Here is an 18,025-nt window from a genome sequence, read left to right on the forward strand (position 1 = left end):
AAGATCCCTTGGAGAAGGAAATGCAACCCACTGCAGTATTCTTGCCTGGGAAATCCCATGGACAGAGGAGCCTGGTGGGCTACAGTTCACGGAGTCGCAGAGTTGGACACTACTGAGCAACTAAGCACATGTACGTGCGTGCACACACACACACACAATTTGTTAGACACTATGCTAGGTGCTAGGTGCCAGAGATTCAATAACAAACAAAAACTCTACTGTGGGTTATAGATAAGTTTATAGGCAATTACAGTAGCATATATACACATACATACATATCAGTCATTTGAGGCTTTCTCATTTCTTTCCAAATTTGAAAAGGTTCCAACTTTGGCACACAGCTGCCCAGAGAGGTATGCTTGTGACCGTTTATTTAACCAACATTTATTCAACACTGCTTGGACACAGCTCTCTGCTGGATATGAAGATAAAGACAGGTCTCTGCTCTCAAGGAGAAATGAGTCTAGTAGGGAAGATAAAGAAAGAGATAATAACAAACAGGGTGAGGTAAGAGGGATAGATACAGATGGGAGCCATGTAGACCTCTCCGTGGAAGATCCTCATAGAGGTGGTGACCCTTTATTTGGGACCGAAAGAATAATTTTCCAGCTGGGCAGGGGTAAGGGCACAGGGAACACAGAGGCTTATTTAGGGAGCTGCAAATTGTTCTGCTGGAGTGAAAGGTACTAGGGAAAAGGAACTCTCAGAAACCAAAGGTAGCATTTGTTGATAGCTAACATATCACTTAACTGCTTTCCACAGATGAACATATCCACTTCTTACAGAGATAGCATGAGGTAGGAACTGTTGTTATCTCTATTTACAGATGATGGAACTGAGATATCACAAGGTTAAGTAACAAGCCCAAGGCTTACCGTCTGGCTCCTGTGTTCAGGCTCTCAGCCAATACGCTAAATGAGTATATGGCCGACTTGTATGTTCATATATGTGATTCTATTTTCCATTTAGAGAAGTATGATGTAAGCACACATAGGCATGGTAACTAAGCCCAAATTACAGTCCAGTCCAGTCATCTACAAGATATCTGGTCTTGGGGAAAATTTATTTAAACACCTTTGTACTTTATTTTCCTCATCTGAAAACCAAGAATAGTATTAGTCCTGAGTTGGTATTAGAATTAGTGGGTTAATGTACTTGAAGTACTTGGGCTGCTATGTGGGAAATGGAGTTAGGAGGGAGGGCAAAGTGAGTGCTTCAGAGTACTGTAAAAGTCCAAACCAGGGGTAATGGTGGTTTCAACCAAGAAAGTCCTCAGTGTGAAAATGGGGAAAATTTTACTTCATTCACATTTACTTCATGAGAGAAGACAACATAACCTGTAAAAATACACTGAAAAGTACAAGTCCCCAACAGTGCCTTTACTGTTTTTAAGTAAAATGTTTCATCCCTATCACTCAGCTTCAACAATTTTCAACATATGACCAGTCTTGTTTCACTTATACTTCCATCCACTTCCTCCCTTTCATATGGTTTTTAAGGAAATTTTATATGTCATATAATTTCATCTGTAAATTAAATGCATATCCATTACACCATTATCACACCACCAAAATAATAATTTTTAATATCAAATATCCAGACAGCATTCAAACAACCAATTGTCAAAACAGAGACACAGATGTAGAGAATGGACGTATGGATACCAGGAGGGGAAGGGGATGGATGGGATGAACTGGGAGATTGGGATTGGCATATATACACTACTATGTATAAAAGAGATAACTAATGAGAACCTAACTAATGGGAAAAAAATGGAAACACTGGCAGATTTTATTTTCTCGGACTCCAAAATCACTGTGGACAGTGACTGCAACCATGAAATTAAAAAGATGCTTGCTCCTTGAAAGAAAAGGTATGACAAACCTAGCGTGCATGCATGCAAAGTCACTTCAGTCATGTCTGACTCTTTGTGACCCCGTGGACTGTAGCCCGCTGGGCTCCTCTGTCCATGGAATTCTCCAGGCAAGAATACTGGAGTGGGTTGTCATGCCCTTCTCCAGGGGATCTTCCTGACCCAGGAATCGAACCTCTGTCTCTTATGTTTCCTGCACTGGCAAGCGGGTTCTTTACCACTAGCACCACCTGGAAATCCCTGACAAAACTAGACAGCATATTAAAAAGCAGAGACATCACTTTGCCGACAAAGATCGGTATAGTCAAAGCTGTGGTTTTTCCAGTAGTAATGTATTGATGTGGACTACAATGAAGGCAGAGTGCCAAAGAACTGATGCTTTCAAACTGTGGTGCTGGAGAAGACTCTTGAGAGTTCCTTGGACAGAAAGGAGATCAAGCCAGTCAATCCTAAAGGAAATTAACCCTGAAATTCATTGGAAGGACTGATGCTGAAGCTGAAATTCCAGTACTTTGGCTACCTGATGCGAAGAACTGACTCACTGGAAAAGACCCTGATGCTGGAAAAGATTGAAGGCAGAAGGGGATGACAGAGGATGAGATGGTTGGATGGCATCACTGACTCAATGGACATGAGTTTGAGCAAGCTCCGGGAGTTGGTGATGGACAGGGAGCCTTGGCGTGCTGCAGTCCATGGGGTCGCAAAGAGTCAGACAGGCCTGAGCGACTGAACTGAAACTGACAGTTCATATGGGAATAGCATGATAAATACTGATTTGTTTCCTTTATTTGCTAGTTTTCAAAATAACAAATTGGTCCCCTAGCATCTTTCAATGGTGACCAATTATTTTAAGTAATGATATGAATATGTGGGTGAAAACATGTTTGACATGCTTCAGTCCATGACTATTATTATTATACTTAGATTGTCCCATCTTTAGCCAATGGGATTCTAAGTTGGCTATCGAGGCTTTCTAACAGGACTCTCATCTTTGGTAGCTTCCTTGCTATCTAGGATGGTGATGTTCCAAGTTCATTTCATGATTTTTCTGCCCTAGACCTGGAACCAGACCATTCTTCAAGGATCCCTGTATCCTTTTAGTGCAAATAGTATTTCAAAACCACAGTCTAGGTCATTACTACTGGGTTAGTCTTCATTTCCAAGTCATTTCAATGGACAGAGTTAGTTGGGTTTTTTTTAAGCTTTAAGGAGATATAAATGATATACAAGAAACTGAACATATCTAAAGTCTGTGAATCCCTCAGCACAATGAAGACAGTGAACATAACCACCATCCCTAAAAGTTTTCTCAGGCCCCTTTGTAATTTCTTCCTCCTCTCCTTCTCTACCCTCTTTAGCCACTTCTGCACTCATTCCTTAGGCAACTATTTGTTTAACGACAGGGCTTCCCTGGTGATTCAGGTGGTAAAGAATTTGCCTACAATGCAGGATACCTAAGTTCCACCCTTGGATCAGGAAGATTCCCTGGAGAAGGGAATGGCTACCCACTCCAATATTCCTGCCTGGAGAATTCCAAGGACAGAGGGATTTGGCAGGTTATAGTCCATCAGGTCACAAAGAGTTGGAGTGAGCAACTAACAGTAACTAACTAAAGATAAAATATATCCTCAATTCATAATCAAACTCAGGACCATAGGATTTTAACTTAATTTCTTCTAGCTTAACATCTGATTTTCCTTACTTTCATGCTGTAGGAATGACAGAATGGGGGTATTACATAATTACTCATTTGCTTTATTCCATATTATAGCTAGTGCTTCTTAAATGTTCCCTTTGGCGCTTTATCCCCTCCCCCTTGTATAAAGGGTGTGAAGAATTCTTCACCACAATTTTCCCTTCTAATATTTACAAAGGGTAGAGACAGATCTTTTCATCTTGAACTGCCAAGAAGCCTATGGTTATGAGTCCTCAGTAACTTCTGGAAGGGGTCCTAGCAGGCATGATCTGGGATCCAAGCTGTGCAAAGGATTATCCTGAAAGACATGTCCTAGCTTCCATGTTCAACATGTCCTGGTTTCAGGAGAAGAGTATACCTTTTAACAGTAATGATAATAACAAACAATAGCTGGTGGCAATTATCAAGTAAAATATGCCAAGCCAGGAACTGTGCATAAATTATCTCATTTAACCAACACAACACTACCTTCCTAGGCAGACATTCCCTTTCTGCATTCAAGAAAACAAGTTCAGAAAAGTCACAAAAGCTACTAGGCCTAAGGTCATAAATCTACTATGACGCAGAAGAGGGATCCAAAGTTCTGAATTTTCTGGGTCCAAAGCTTGAACTCTTCCCTTTTACCCTTCTTCCATTTCTTTACCTGGCTAATATTCTCCAAGGGGGTCACCTAGAATTACGCTCAAGTTCAAGTGAAGATGTTATCTAAGGGAGACACCATCTGTTCCAAGAATGTACTTAATTGCTTCTTGGTTCAGGCAGTCATTTGCTTGATTTTTTCCCCTCTTGGCTGGGTTGGGCAGACTGTTCTAACACAGACCAGGTTACTCCCTTGTGCCCTGAGACCCATATGATAAAGGCCAAGCCCCTCAGTCCAACTGCAGGTCCTTCTACACAGTGGTCCCTGTACTTCTGAGCCTTGGTGAAGCCTCTCTGGGCTTGGTTTTTCTTGGATTCCACACAGATCTCTAGCACAGCCTTAATGTATTTATTGGTTTACACATCTTCCTCGCTCTTGTAGTCTGTGTACTCTTTAAGGTCAGGGACCATGTCTTATTCATCTCTGTATCAACAGGACCTGGTATGTGCAAACATGGTATAAGATAGATACCGAGTGAATGCTTCCTCAACCTCTTTTCAAGCCCCAGTGTCCTCCTAAAAGAAATGGAGGTACCAACACCCACCTAGGGGCGAAGAAGGGAAAGGGGTTAAATCTGAGATAATGTCTGAAAAGTACTTAGAGTACTCAGCACTTAGTAAGTACTTAAGAAATGATGTCTCCTATGATTACTATTATATGATACATATAGTACATACCTATATAGATTCCATAGTGTTATTATTAATAAACAAGTGAATGAAAGAATTAGTAAGCAAATAACATGAATGAATGAGGTCACTTTATGCCAATTTAAATTCTGACTTTGGCTCAGGCAGGAGTGGACTTTAATATTCTTTGTCCTATGGATGGGAATGACTAAATGTATTATTGTAGTCTTTCTTGTTTTCTTGTTTCTATTCTAGAGTAAATCCAACAACACGTGAAGATTTCATCCAAAAAGTTCTTTTGATTCTTAGACAAGGATTCATGCAGGTGAGATGGAAGGTGAGAGGATAAGAAAGACTATTTCATTTTTCTGCATTGGATTTGACTTCTTGATCACCTTTCCGTGGGTGAACCATAAAGACACAAAAAGAAGTAGGTTAAAAAACCAATATGATCAAAAGAATGAAGAAAGGAATTCCCAACACTATATAAACAGCCTGGAAATGAACCACCTAGAGTGAAGTAGATCAAAAGGCTGGGAAATGGAGGTGAAACTGACAAATTATGTAAAGTGTCTGAATGTACTGGGAGAATTTTGAGATAGACTGTGATAGGTATATTAAAAAAGGAAAGAAAGAAAACAAGTAGACTGAAAAAGAGACTTAGTTCCAGTGACAGCAAAGAGTTTTGCAAGAAATAAAAACAACGGAAGTATATTCTGTAGCTCATGGCAATGGTGTTGATGGTATAATAATACTGATTAAGGAACCAGCCAAAATCACAACAGAAACACACTGGCAGGATGGGAGAGGGAAAGTGTGTGCATGTGTGAGTCTAGTCCTCACCTTTCATCGTGAGAATTCAATAGATAATGCCTAACACTGGAAAATCAAGAGCACCAGGGTATTTAAACATATGGAGGAAAACAAATAACAAAGCAATCAGTTAAGAAAGTGGAAAGTGTTGCTGTGGAATAGGCAAGGGGGTCTGGAATAGTGCAATTTTTGTAACAAGCTGTTAGCTGAGTTCTCATAAATGTTTTATTAAGAGAGATACAAGATCAAGAAAGCTCAGAGCTGCTGCTGCTGCTAAGTTGCTTCAGTTGTGTCTGACTCTGTGTGACCCCATAGACGGTAGCCCACCAGGCTCCCCCATCCCTAGGATTCTCCAGACAAGAACACTGGAGTAGGTTGCCATTTCCTTCTCCAATACATGAAAGTGAAAAGTGAAAGTGAAGCCACTCAGTCGCGTCCAATTCCTAGCAACCCCATGGACCGCAGCCTACCAGGCTCCTCAGTTCATGGGACTTTCCAGGCAAGAGTACTGGAGTGGGTTGCCATTGCCTTCTCTGGAAGCTTGGAGACTACTGATCAAAAAGATAGCCAGGGTTTCACATAGAGGTAGATGCTTGTGGAAGACTTTGCAAATCCCCTGAAGTATATACATAATTCCATCATGTAGCCCACCATCTGCCACCAGGACTTGAAAAGTCCAAATGTGGCCATGTGGTTCCCTGTTTAACATGGTTCATGGATTCCCACCACTTAGATACTAAAGTGGTTTTGCTTAGAAAAGAAAATTCCTTCATGGTTTGTCCAGGAATCTTCTCCAGACTCATCTCTCCTAGAGCCCCTCACATACTTCCTTGACCTCCTGCCATGTTACTGGCTGCCTCTGAGTCTTTGTCTCTGCTGCTCCCGACTGGGTTGGGAATCCCCTGGAGAAGGAAGTGGCAACCCACTCCATTATCTTGCTTGGAAAATCCTATGGACAGCGGAGCCTGGAGGGCTGCAGTTCGTGGGGTCACAAAGAATCAAGACATGACTTAGCAACTGAACACGCACGTACATGTTTGTATTGTGTTTAGCTTACTGCTTGGCACAGAGTAAACAGTAAATTGGTAGCCATTATTATAAAGAAAGTGAAAGTGTTAGTCGCTCAGTTGTCTCTTTGCAACCCCATGAACTGTAGTCCTCCAGGCTCCTCTGTCCACGGATTCTCTGGGCAAGAATACTGGAGTGGTTCGCCATTCCTTTCTCCAAGGGGTCTTCCTCACCCAGGGATAGAACCCAGGTTTCCCACATTGCAGGTGGATTCTTTACCATCTGAATCACCACTTAATATTGTTAGCTATAATATTTTAAGTAAAATAATGGGTAAAAGAGTAATTGCATGAGTAAATGCAGGGACCTAAGGAAAAATCTCCCCACTCCTGCTTTTCACTCAACCTAGGAAAAACTACAGTGGAATCTTTCCCCTATCCTGGGAATATTTATTTCTCTTTCTCAGTCTTTGGCCACAAGTTTCATTTTCTCCTGTTTTTGTTCTCCTGCTAGCAGGAATGTCAGAAATTTTGTAGGAGCTTCCAAGTTCCTACAGGGAAGAGACTTCATCAGTGCTTGATGGTGAGAAGGAAGAGTCAGTCGAATTCTGTTTCCATTCTCCATCCCTCTCCTCCTTTTCCTTCCTTGGGGGAAACAAAAAAGACATTAACAAAAATTGGCTCAAAACTTCAGTGTGATCTCTTCAAAGGTTTCACTAGAATCTTGATAAGTATTGAAAGAAAAAGTTTATAAATCAGCCAAAATACTGGCAATAGCAAATAACTGAAGCAGAGTGCTGAACACATGGCAATGACTCCCTCATTCATCTTCTAAGTATTGTCTGAGGATCTGTTGCATGCCAGGCGCTGGAGGAAAAAAAAGGTCATCTAGGGCAGTATTCCTGACCTCAAGGACAAATCTCAATCTATGGACAAGCAAATCTGTGACTCGAATACGCTATGTTCTGTGGTATGTCATCAGGAAAGCACAGGACAATACCCTGAGTGGGTAAATCAGGGAAGACTTCCTGGAGGTGATGTCTGAGCTGGATTTTAAGGGTTACTGAGGGGTTAGCTAGATTAAGAAGGGTGAAAAGCTGTAAACTGAAAGGGTGGGGGAGGGATGGAATGGGAGTTTGGGATTAGCAGATATAAGCTATTACATATAAAAATGAATAAATGACAAAGTCTTACTGTATAGCACAGGGAACTATATTCAATATCCTGAGATAAACTGTAGTGGAAAGAATATAAAAAAGAATTTGTTTTATGTATAACTGAATCACATTTCTGTACGGCGGAAATTAACACAACATTGTAAATCAACTATACTTCAATTAAAAAAAAAGAAGTAGTTGAAAGATAGTCATGTTTGAGGGAATAACAATAATATTGGTGAATTAGATTAGTTGGCTTTTTGTATTTCTGAGAATCTAATCTGGATATCAGAAAGACTGCTAATGAGTCACCATTGAATTTACAGGATTCCGTGGCTCAAACAAGTGGGCCTCAAGCTAAGCTATTATTTTTAAAATGTGGAGGAAGGAAGGAAAATTTCCTTCCCCGTGTGAAGGAAAATTTCAACTAGAAGGTTGAAAGTTTTCCTTCATTAAATTTCCCAAATCATTATGCTTTGGTTTCTTTACCTCTGAAATGGAGAGTATAACACCATCTATCTGTGGTAGAGATAGTTATTTAACAACTCATCATCCACTCTCCCTTTTCACTTTAGCAATGCAGCCAGTTTCTGTTTAAGATGGTAATGTACCCAGATTTACAAAACAACACATTTCCCAGTCTCCTTTGAAGTTAACATCACCATGTGACTAATGTCTGGCCCTTGAAATAAACTGGTAATGTTATACGATATTTCCAAGGAGGTTATTAAAAAGTGAGAAGTTAAAAGAAATTGACTACACATGGGCATGAGGGATCTTTCTAGGGTGATGAAAAAGTTCTAAAGCTAAATTGCAGTAATTGTTGCAAATCTCTGTAAATTTACTAAAATCACTGAATTGCACTGGCAAAGTGGGCAAATGTTATGGTAAGTTGTACCTCATTAATATTATAAAATCATAATCATTTTTATTTTAATAAAAGAACATTTTAAATATTTTTAAAACAATATTTATTAAAAAGAAAGAAATTGCTGTAGCCATGCATTCACGTTCTGGCAATGAGATGTAAGTGGAAATGTTGTTTGGGACTTCTGGAAATGCTCCTTAAAAGAGAATGTGGCTATAGATTAAAAGTAAATGACTGGAGAAAAATACACCATGCTAATACTGATCAAAAGAGAGCAAGGGTAACTATACTAATTTCAGACAGAGCAGATTCAAAAGCAAAAAAAGTTATCAGGGATAAAGAAGGACGTTATATAATGATAAAGCGGTCAATTCTCCAAGAAGACATAACAATTCTTAATGTGTATGCTCCTAACAAAGCAGCATCAAGCTACACAAGGGAAAACTGCTTGAAAACAAGGACAAATAGGTGACTCCACTATCATAGTCAGAGACTTCAACACTCCTCTAATCGGAAATGCACAGATCCAGCAGGCAGATAATTGGTAAGGACATACTTGAGCTCAACAATACCAATAATCAACTGGATGTAATTGACATCTATACACTACATCACCCCAAACAGCAGATTATACAGTCTCTGAAAGCTCACATGTAACATTCACTAAGACAGACCAAATTCTGGGCCAAAAACATATACCTAAATAAATCTGAAAAAAGATAAATCACATTATGCCTACTCTCAGACCAAGATGGAATCAAACTGGAAATCAGTAACAGAGAGAGAGAGAGCTGGAAAATCCCCAAATACTTGGAGATTAACAACATACTTCTAAACAACACATAGGTCAAAGAAAACTCAAGAGAAATTACTATAAAACTCATCAAATCCTCCTGGGTTAGGACACACAGTTTCGAGGGCAGGAGCCTACCATGTCCCCGCTTCACCTGGCAAAACAATAAGTCACTTCTTTTCTACTTCATCCAAAACTCTGTCTCTGAGGTTCAATTCAGCACTGATGTTCAGAGGCTGAGCTTTCAGCATCACCATCAGAGACTTTTATGAGGCTTAGTTTATGGAAGCTGAGAGGGGGTGTCTCTCTTTCTTTCAGGTCATATGCTATAAGGACATAGGCTTGGGGCTGTTCTTGGCGCTCTTTCTTTCAAGGGCAGTTCAGTTCAGTCTCTCAGTCGTGTCCAGCTCTTTGAGATCCCATTAACTGCAGCACGCCAGGCCTCCCTGTCCATCACCAACTCCCGGAGTTTACCCAAACTCATGTCCATGGAATCGGTGATGCCATCCAACCATCTCATCCTCTGTCGTCCCCTTCTCCTCCTGCCCTCAATCTTTCCCAGCATCAGGGTCTTTTCTTTCAAGGGCAGAGGTAGCTTGAAAAGCAAGCCAACACACAGGAACAGAGGGTCATAAAAGAAAGGGAGATGACTTCCCTGGTGATCCAGTGGACAAGAATCTGCCTGCCAATGTACGTGACTCCTGTTGGATCTCTGGTCCAGGAAGATCTCACATGCCTCAGGGCAACTAAGCCCAAGAGCCACAACTATCACAAGTACTGAGCCGCCCCCTACCCCTGTGCTCTAGAGCCTGCAAGCACCGCAACCAATGAATCCCATGTGCCCTAGAGCCCATGCTCTGCAACTAAAGAAGCCACTGCAGTGAGAAGCCCTTGCACTGCAATGAAGAGTAGCCCCTGCTCACTGCAACTAGAGAAAGCCCACGTGCAGCAACAAAGACCCAGTAAAGCCTACATAAATAAATTTAAAAAATTTTTAAAGAAAAAGAATCTGAAAACTTTGAGCCCTCAGGTCTATCGTGCCTGCAGCCAGTACACTGTCTGTGGCCTTTCCAGTTACAAAAACCATGAGATTTTCCTTCCACTCAAGCTGGTTTGAGTTGGTTTTGTGGCACTTGCAACCTAAGAGCTCTGACTTAAACAGTTCATAAAGTACAAGTATTTGGCATAGAGGAAGTACAAGGTCATTGGTAGCCCTTCAGTTCAGTTCAGTCTCTCAGTCGTGTCCGACTCTTTGCAACCAATTAATAATAATAAAAATAAAGTGAGAACCGAATGATTAACACATAAAAGTGAGTGGACTTTTATAATATAAAAATATTATATATATATATTTCTATGTATTAAGAATTCCTACAGTGTTCACATTTCTACTTTTCCTATGGTCTTTGTTCAAACAAACCTCAAAATAAACTCAGTCTCCCTCTGATAATTTCTTCTAGATCTCTTTTCAGGAGTGTCCTCAAGGAAGGTTGAAGCCTGGATGAACATGTGGTTTGCCTTTTTTTTGTCTTTCGCTCTTTGATCAATATTCTTCACCTCCCTGTGGGGAAATCACAAAGACACATAGAAAAAGACTAAAGAGTCAGCATTATCTTTTTATTCTTTACTCTATCTTCACATGAAAAAGTGGCAGATATTTACAAATTCATTCATTACATCTGTCAAGAGCAGCTGACTGAAGCAGAAAGTTGGCCACACAGCAGCAACTCAGTCACCAAGCTTCTGCTCTGTGCTGGGAGTCATACAGCCCTGGTGGGTACAGAGAAATAAGACATTGTCCCTGACTCAGAGGAACGTACTCAAATTAGGAAGACAGGTGAGGAAAACCAACCATCTGAGAGAAAGCTGAAGCATGAACTTGAGGCAAGTGGAATTTAGTTTGGGGTTCTGCCATTTGTTCTGTGTCCTTGAACAAGTTACTTCACCTCTCCTTGCCAGTGTACTCATCTCAACATGGTAATAATAGAACCGAGTATAATGTTGAGGATAAATTGAGTTACCATAGGTCAAGCGATTAGCACAGGGCCTGGTAGTAATACACAGGAAGTGCTCAGAAAATGTCAGTTGCTGCTGCTGCTATTATGATAGGAGGAGGTTTTCAGTGGAATTGGGAAGTATACCAGCTGACCTCTGAAAGGTGAGTAGACCTCTATTCAATGAAGAAACAAGTTATGGACATTCAAGGCAGTCAAAATAGCAATAAAAATATATTCAAGTGAATTAAGATGGTGTCATATACTTCTCTGCTGTTATGGAATAGATGTAAAAAGACTGGTATTAAGAAACTACCCTTGACCTTGGCCTGAACCAGTGGTTATTCCAACGTCTTTCCCCAAGTCAAAAGAAAAAAATCATGTTGACACAACATTCTCACTTTTGGCATCCTCTTTTCCTAACCTTCTGAAGCCAGCTTCTGCTTGCAGTAGAGAGACAGACAAGCAGCAAACCACATTTGTCTTTGTTGTGATGACATTTTCTAACAGGAAAACTTGGACATAAATCCTTGATAGTATTTTCTACCAGAGAAAAGAAATGGCAACCCACTCCACTATTCTTGCCTGGAAGATTCCATGGACAGAGGAGCCTGGCGGGCTACAGTCCACGGGGTCACAAAGAGTCGGACACTACTGAACAACTGAGCAGTATTTCCTATATTGTCACTTCTTGGGATTTTGAGGCCTATACATGTCTTGTTGTTGAGTTGCTAAGTCATGTCCAACAATTTTGCAATCCCACGGACTGTAGCGTGTCAGACTCCTCTGTCCATGGGATTTCCCAAGCAAGAATACTGGAGTGGGTTGCCATTTTCTTCTCCAATACCTGTCTTAGGTGCCTATTTTCCACTAGCAAGAGGTTCTTTAGCTATATGACAGGATCATATGTCGAAACATTTCATAAAATTCTGCAAAGGGTGTTTTGAATTGCGGGTGCTTGGCCCCCATATAAGTTTAAGGATCATGGCTCTGACTCACAAGGAAACTAAGTTCTGCAGCAGCAATTGATCCTGCTCTTTCATTGCAGCTCCAACTGCATGTGCTAACTAGGTTCTTCCTCCACCTAGAGCAGAGATCCCTGTAAGACAGCTCCTGAATTGCCTTTACTTTTTTTGTATATTTATTTAATTTTTATTTGTTTGGCTGTCTTGGGTCCTAGCTGTGGCACGTGTGCTCAGTAGTTGCAGCACACAGGCTTAGTAGCTCTGAGGCATATGGGATCTTAGTTCCCCGACCAGGGATCAAACCTGCATCCCCTGCACTGCAAGGCAGATTCTAAACCACTGGACCCCAGGGAAGTCCCTGGATTGCCTTTTTCTAAGTAACACTGCTCTAGGCCTCCCCAGTAGCAAACTTTCCAACTCCGAGACCTGGTGCTGCTTTGGATCCTGCAGTTTTCAGGGAATGAGGTCACATGTATTACCTCTAAAAGCTGAGATTTGCTGAGCACTTCCTGTGAGCCAGGTACCAACCTAGACATCTCCTTTAACCCACACAACTACTCTATTAGTAGTGTCCTTGTTTTACAGATGGGGTATCCAAGACTCACATGGGCTAAATGATGGACCTAATTCATAGAGAGGGTGAGACAGAGCTGTACCTGCAGCTTCAGTCTGTCCACCTTCAATGCCAGTGCTCTGAACAGATATGCTACATTACAGATGCTGTGCTTAGTCACTCACTCATGTACGACTCTTTGCAACCCCATGGACTGCAGCCCACCAGGCTCCTCTGTCCTTGGGAATTCTCCAGGCGAGAATACTACAGTGGGTTGCCATGCCTTCCCTCCAGGGGATCTTCCCAACCCAGGGACTGAATCCAGGTCTCCCACATTGCAGGCGGATTCTTTACTGACTGAGCCACAAGGAAGGCACATTAGGGGAACAAGTGGTAACTGACATTCCCAAAGAGTCCTAGCCCACCTACAAGTAATATTCCACATGGGCATTTGTCATCTTCCATTACTGTTATGGAATAACAATAAAGACTGTTCAAAAATTTAAACATATATAAAAGTAAAGGTTGGGGGCGGGAGGAGAAGGGGACGACAGAGAATGAGATGGCTGGATGGCATCACCGACTCTGTGGACATGAGTTTGAGTGAACTCCGGGAGTTGGTGATGGACAGGGAGGCCTGGCGTGCTGTGATTCATGGGGTTGCGGAGAGTTGGACACGACTGAGCGACTGAACTGAACTGAACCCATTATTTTGCTTCAAAAGTTATCAATATGAAGTCAATCTTGATTCATCTATTGTCTATTATCTCCTTTGCTTTCCTGTCCCCATGCCAAATGGGTTAATTTAAGGCAAATCCTACACACTGTGTCATTTCAGCCATAAATACTTCATGATATATCTCTTTAAGACACAACTCTTTAAAAAATAACTACAAAATTGTTATAATATCTTTAAGAAAGGAACACTCTAATAAAATAAATTTCTAAATATCACTTAAAACCAGGTCAATGTTCAAATTTCCCCAGTTATCTCATAATTGAGATAATTATCTCAACTGGCTGATTTAAGTCAGGATCCAAACAATGTTTTGATTAATATCTCTCTCCAGTGTCTTCTAAACAACAGCTCCTCCTCCCTCCTCTTCTATTTTCCTTGCTTTTTATGTGCTGAAGAAACCAGTTTATTTGTCCTATAGAATTTCTTATTCTAGATTCACCAGTTGTACCCCTGGAGATATAGATATGTGTGCCCAGGAAAAAAGACTGGATGGATTTATAGAAAAATATTGGCAATGTGAACGTATACCTGTAGGTGTTTTTCCAGGTTCTTTGTTTTCATTGAGCATAAATGTTTTTGCAGTCAGAAAAAAAATAACTTGTAAAAAAAAGACCTGGTATCTGTTATTGTGGAATTTACATTCTGAATGCACTGGTTACAGGGCTGGACCCCAGTTACAAATTAGTGTGACATGCTGCAACAGACAAATACTGAAACCACACCTCTTTCCCTCAAAGGCCCCTTAAATACCTGAGGAAGTTGTCCTGCAGCTCCTTCAGGTACTCGTCAAAATAATTCCACTCGCTCCAGTGAAGCCAGTTCAGCTGGTGGAAGTTTTCCCTCCGCTTCTTCATGTTGCTCAGTGTCAGGTTGATGACCTCAGCGTAGGTCAGGGTGGACTCAGTGGCTTTCATGTCAAGGAAAACCCCACACCATCAGTTGGTATTGACTCAGCTTTGTTGGTGGGATATGTCCAGGGCATGGGGAGGAGGGAGGTGAGGTGCCAGAGTGGGGAAACTGACCTACTTCTAGAAATCTGAGCAGGAAACCCTCCATGGCCTTCATCGTGGCCTGCTTGGGAAAGAAAAAGCCTAACCTCTCCATGGCTCGGCCACTCTCCCATTTTTAATAAAGTCCTTCTCTCCTCCTGCTGATGGAAGGGCAGTGTGTTATGCTCAGTCGCTAAGCTGTGTCTGATCTTTTGCAACCCCATGGACTGTAGCCCGCCAGGCTCCTCTGTCCATGGGATTTCCCAGGTGAGAAGACTGGAGCAGGTTGCTATTTCCTTCTCCAGGGGATCTTCCTGACCCAGGGACTGAAACCACATCTCTTGCATCTGATGCACAAGCAGGCTGATTTATTTTTTACCACTGCACCACCTAGGAAGCTCCTGGAAGGCCTAGAAGTGCTTATTTTAGACTATCATCTAAAATTCTTACTCTATTATCAAAGTGGTGAATAGAAAGGGATTCCAACTTTCCTTTCCTTTCAGAAGGCCCAATTCTGATTCCCTATCTCATGTTTGTGTTAATAGGTTGAAAAGTTCTCTCTACCCTCCCCTCCTGGGAATTGGTCAGAATCTCAGTTACACTCATCACAAGCTGTGGGACATCAGACAATGCATGTCACCCTCTATGCCTCCATTGCCATATCGATAAAATAGGGATAATAATACCTACTTCAGATGATGTTAATGATAATAATGATAGTTACTACTTTTTTTAGTACCAGCTCTATGCCATTTAATCCTGGTCACAACACTATTGATTTGGTGTGACTATCCTCATTTTAGGAATGAGTTGATAAAGATACTGAGCTTAGAGTTGAAGGTGCGCACATGAGATCTTGAAGCCAGTGGGCTGCTGAACTGGGACTCAAATCCAGGGCTGGGTATCCCCAACCCAGGCTCCTTCTACTACACCACACTGTCCTTACAGAACAATGAGGTGATATAAGGGAAAGCATTTTATAAATAACAAAGTACTATGCTGACAGGTAACATTCATTCAGTCATTTGTTACCTGCCAGGCGCTGTACCTCTACATTACAATCCTATGAGGCAGGTACTGTTATCCCCATTTTATAGGTGAAAATATGAGGCTCAGAGAGAAGCTGGAACTTGTCTAAGATCACTCAGCTGGTAAGCAGTCGAGTTGGTTCCTGAATCTGGGTCTATTTGATCCCATGTTCTGACCCTCTATGGGAACAGCTAAGACTCAGACGCTAACACATTATCACCCCCATTTTCTTAAGATCTGGGTTTTGACCATATCTTTAGATAAATGTCAGCGGGGCCAGGAATTTTCTAATGGGTCTTGCGGATGGGTGTATGTGTGTGAGGAGGATGCTAGAAGAAACACACACCTAGACACCAAGATTCCTGATCAATATATACTGTGGGGTCAGTGAGCATCTGGGAGGCATTAGTAAATTGCAAAGAATGTTAGAGTCCCTAAGTAGCCCATTCTTTGTGGTAAATAGGAAGAGATTTTGCACACAGGGAAATCTGCCTTGCCCAGCGTCCCACACAGAATGAGGCAGGTTTTGAATTAAAATGAGCAAGATTCTGACCCATAGGCATGTATCAGTGGTCACCCTTGATAGGTCCCCACTACGTGTCCGGTGCCGTGCTAAGGGTTGGATGGGGAAGGGGAAGTAGGGATCTGGAGTGATGTGTGTCTAACCCACGGTGGAAAGGATATGAGATGGTCTTGGTTCTTTCTCTCCTGACCATCAACAGGTCTTGGCCATGCTGCTGCAGGGTGGAGTAGTTCAGGAGGAAGTACACAATCAGAGGGCTCTTCCCATAAATGTTGAAGAGGTTTGGAGTCAGCGGAGGGCTTTTGCAAGCAGGGTAAGACTGAGTAGGAAAGAGAGAGGAGTAAAATAAAGGGTACTGTCATTTTTACGGTACCTATTAAGAAATGTAAAAGTACTCATATCTTTTATCTAGGAACTCATTTTAGGATGCTATCCTAAGGAAAATTCAGTTCAGTTCAGTTCAGTTCAGTCGCTCAGTCGTGTCCAACTCTTTGCAACCCCATGAATCACAGCACGCCAGGCCTCCCTATCCATCACCAACTCCCGGAGTTCACTCAAACTCATGTCCACAGAGTTGGTGATGCCATCCAGCCATCTCATTCTCTGTCATCCCCTTCTCCTCCCGCCCCCAATCCTTCCTAGCATCAGAGTCTTTTCCAGTGAGTCAACTTGTCGCATGAGGTGGCCAAAGTATTGGAGTTTCCCCACAAGCAAAAAAGATTTAGGCACTATGATATTTACTGCAGTGACAATTACTACAGCAGAAGATCAGAATAATCTAAATGTCAAGGAGATGTTGATATCTCTACCCAAAGGAATAGTATGCCACTATTAAAATGTTTACTAAGAGTTGGTACTAAAATACAGTTTCAGATGCAATAGTAATTTTAAAAATCAAGATACAAAATTAGGTAGATAATATGTATATTATATGAAATAAATATAATTACATGAAATAAATGAACCAAAAAAAGATGAGAGACCAGAAGCCTAGTTCCTAAAATGTTAGCAACTCACTCAGCAAATATATACTGGGTGACTACTATGTATACACACTGATCTAGATACTGGCATATCAGCCAATAATAAGACACATTCCAGCCCTAAAGGCTTGTATTATAGTTGAGAGAGAAACAATAAACTAATCAACAAGTAAGAGAGTACATGATACTATGGAATAATAAGGGCTTCAGGTTTAAGAATCAAGCAGAGCAAGGGGTGTGGGTGGTGGTATGGGAGACTGGGGAGGACAGGAATCTTTTCCATGGGGTGGTCAGGAAGGGCTGCCTTGAGGAGGAGTGATCCTGGCAGACCCTGAACAATGGAAGGAAAATCTGTGCAATGTTCCAGGCAAAGGGGACAGCAAGTGCAAGAGAACCCCAAGACAGACAGGAGCTTGGTGTGGCTGAGGGATGGAAAACAGGCCCGCAAGGCTCAAAAGAGAACAAAGGATGAAGCTGAAGAAGGAGTGGGGTCTCCGGGCCACCGAAAGGAGCTAGATTTTCGAAGTGTGACTGAAGCCACTGGGAAGGTTTTGAGCTGGGTTACAACATGATCTGATTAATTTTTTTCTAAAGATCCCTTTAACTGATGTGTGGAGAAATGACTGCAGTGGGTGAGCATGGAGACAAGAAGAGCACTTAGGAGGCCTGTACAGTGGTTCAGTTAGGGCTGGTGGCTGGGGCTGGGTATTTGGGAGAGAGGTGAGAAGTGATGGAGTTTGTGATTATACTGTAAAAGCAGAATTGGCAGGATTT

The 18,025-nt window shown here is 41.7% G+C and overlaps 1 protein-coding gene across 1 annotated transcript in view; it reads right to left on the bottom strand.

Moving 5' to 3' along the window:
- Positions 1-287: 287 nt before the first annotated feature.
- The window catches only part of FAM227A (family with sequence similarity 227 member A), a 59,299-nt gene continuing 41,561 nt past the window's right edge, over positions 288-18,025 (bottom strand). The window contains exons 14-17 of the mRNA XM_055396047.2: positions 16,430-16,587; positions 14,478-14,630; positions 10,897-11,037; positions 288-7,303 (exon numbers count right to left, since the gene is read on the bottom strand). Coding sequence (XP_055252022.2) covers positions 7,210-7,303; positions 10,897-11,037; positions 14,478-14,630; positions 16,430-16,587 — 546 coding nt within the window. The 3' untranslated portion in view covers positions 288-7,209. The remainder of the gene's footprint in view (positions 7,304-10,896; positions 11,038-14,477; positions 14,631-16,429; positions 16,588-18,025) is intronic.

The sequence above is a fragment of the Moschus berezovskii genome, chromosome 6, assembly GCF_049115385.1.
Source record: "Moschus berezovskii isolate FMDL1 chromosome 6, NW_MosBer_1.0, whole genome shotgun sequence".
Classification (NCBI taxonomy): Eukaryota; Metazoa; Chordata; class Mammalia; order Artiodactyla; family Moschidae; genus Moschus; species Moschus berezovskii.